Source organism: Buceros rhinoceros, unplaced genomic scaffold, assembly GCF_000710305.1.
Source record: "Buceros rhinoceros silvestris isolate BGI_N320 unplaced genomic scaffold, ASM71030v1 scaffold22602, whole genome shotgun sequence".
NCBI lineage: Eukaryota > Metazoa > Chordata > Aves > Bucerotiformes > Bucerotidae > Buceros > Buceros rhinoceros.
In genome coordinates, this window is record NW_010397428.1 from 14489 (window position 1) to 16580 (window position 2092).

Here is a 2092-nt window from a genome sequence, read left to right on the forward strand (position 1 = left end):
CATTCCTGTAAGAGAAGTAAACACTGGCAATTCTGCGTACCCTTCTACAGCTAATTTCTCCCCTCTCTTACACCAAACCTGAGGTGCTCCCATGAACCTTAACCTTTAGTTAACTGAAGGGGAGGGGAAGATGAAGTACGAGGTGAGACCTTAATGTCTCTTTGTATTACCAAAGTGCACCTTGGGTAACTAGAGAGTAATTGTAAAGTTTTTAAGGGAGCTTGGGAGGTAAATTTCATTCTGGGGTGTTAGTAGGGTGCATACAAATAAATGTGAATGTTACATAAATCCAAACATAGATTAAGTTACATACATTTAAATCACAGTGACTGCTGAAGTGGAATTGAAGCGTAAGCTAGTTGAGAAAACTCCAGCAAGCATGTTTTTTTGCACTGGAGGAAAATATACTGATCTTTGTTAGTGAGTTATACAGGTAGGGGTGGAGGGAATACAGGCAGAACAGAAATGTAGATTGAGCTCGATGGTGACTTGTGCAGTAGGCTCTCTTTGGTTTTAGCGAAGGCATTCCCTTGTCTTCACATTTTCCTCTTCTGAAATCTGAGTACCTTGTTACTTTGACTTGGAAAACAAGAGCCGCTTGATTTATGTAAATACTGGAGATGCAAAGGTTTTTGAAAGTAAACTGGTAAATACAATACTGTAAGAATTATTCTCCTCTTAATGAAAGACAGTATCCTCTTAACTTAAACTCCAAAGCATCATGGATTTGAGTTCTGGTTTTGTATGGCTAAATTGGATAGAATGGGTGTTAAGTGTTCTACTATGGAGATAAAACCATCCCTTTCCTTAGGTGTGGTTACAGGCTTATGATTTCCTCTCCTGAAGCTACATTTCATTTAAGTGTTACACAAAGTTGTGCTCTTTCTTAGAGATTTTGTACTTCTAAAACATTTTTGAAATTTATAAAGCATAGAAATTATCCTCTGAAAATATTCTGTCATGTGTTAACATGCAAAAGAACTGCATGTTTGGAAATTTTTACTGTCTTACAGTTTATCATTCATAAATCTGCTGTTTCAAACTGCATAGGAATAGTATAGGATTTGGAGACTCTTCATTTACAGTTAACAAAATTAAAACATAGTAGATTAAATTTTTACCTGACTGTGGTTGTAGGGTTTCACAGTGAATTTTTTTAAGTTACCTATATTTCATTGGAATGTGGTTTAAAGACCTTTAAACTCTACCAGTTGGTTACTTGCCATTATATTATCTGGTAAAGACTGCAGTAATATTTTTAAGTACGTTTAGTGAATGTAGCATAGTGGGGTATTTCAACTTAGTAAAATACTTTTCTAATAGTAAAAAAAATTACTTCAAATAGCTTCTCAAACAGTGAGGAGAAAAATTTAATCATGGCAAAATTTAGGTCAGTACTTAAAATGTTACTTTTTTTAAAGGTCTCGTTCAACACTTGGGCACTCAAGAGCACACTGGGGACAAAGCCCTAGTTCTCATGCTGCACGATCTCAAGAACAGCGGAACCGCAGTAGGATTTCCACAGTCATACAGCCACTGAGACAGAATGCAGCAGAAGTAGTGGACCTTACAGTGGATGAAGATGGTAAGTTGTGTTGGTGTGAAATTTCTTCCTTTTTCAGAAGCAGGATGATGAGTGTACGGGGAGTGGAGTTAATTGCATCAGTTAGAACTTTCTATGAAAAAAGACTCAAAAGTCTCAACCCTAAACAAGCTAATTTCCAAGCCTATCAGAAAATTAAAAGTTTAGCCATTCCCCATGGGTCTACTAGATCTAATTTTTCTTCCAAAACTGACTTGAGTGTATGTCTGAGGGCTGACTCACCAGGCAGAAATTACAGAACAGGTTGGAACTACTTCTTTAAAAATATGTGCTTACTTCAATGCAACACTATAAAAGGAAAATCTGTTGCTGCCTATGCTTTGGAATAGCTACTGTTCTTTCAGACCTTGGAGTAAAAAAAAAAAAAATTTAAAAAGGCAAAAAACCTCAACCTCAAACTAGTGAAATATGTTAAGGTTCTGAAGCTGTAAGCTTTTGTTGTTGCCTAACATTAAAACCTACTGGCATTTAATAAGCCTGTTCCTGCTG

General features: G+C 36.3%; 1 protein-coding gene across 3 annotated transcripts in view; it reads left to right on the plus strand.

Moving 5' to 3' along the window:
- RNF111 (ring finger protein 111) overlaps positions 1-2092 on the plus strand; it is a 35012-nt gene that overhangs the window by 12339 nt on the left and 20581 nt on the right. For all 3 annotated transcript variants that reach the window (XM_010146262.1, XM_010146263.1, XM_010146265.1), the window contains exon 3: positions 1422-1585. In XM_010146262.1, the coding sequence (XP_010144564.1) occupies positions 1422-1585 (164 nt within the window). The remainder of the gene's footprint in view (positions 1-1421; positions 1586-2092) is intronic.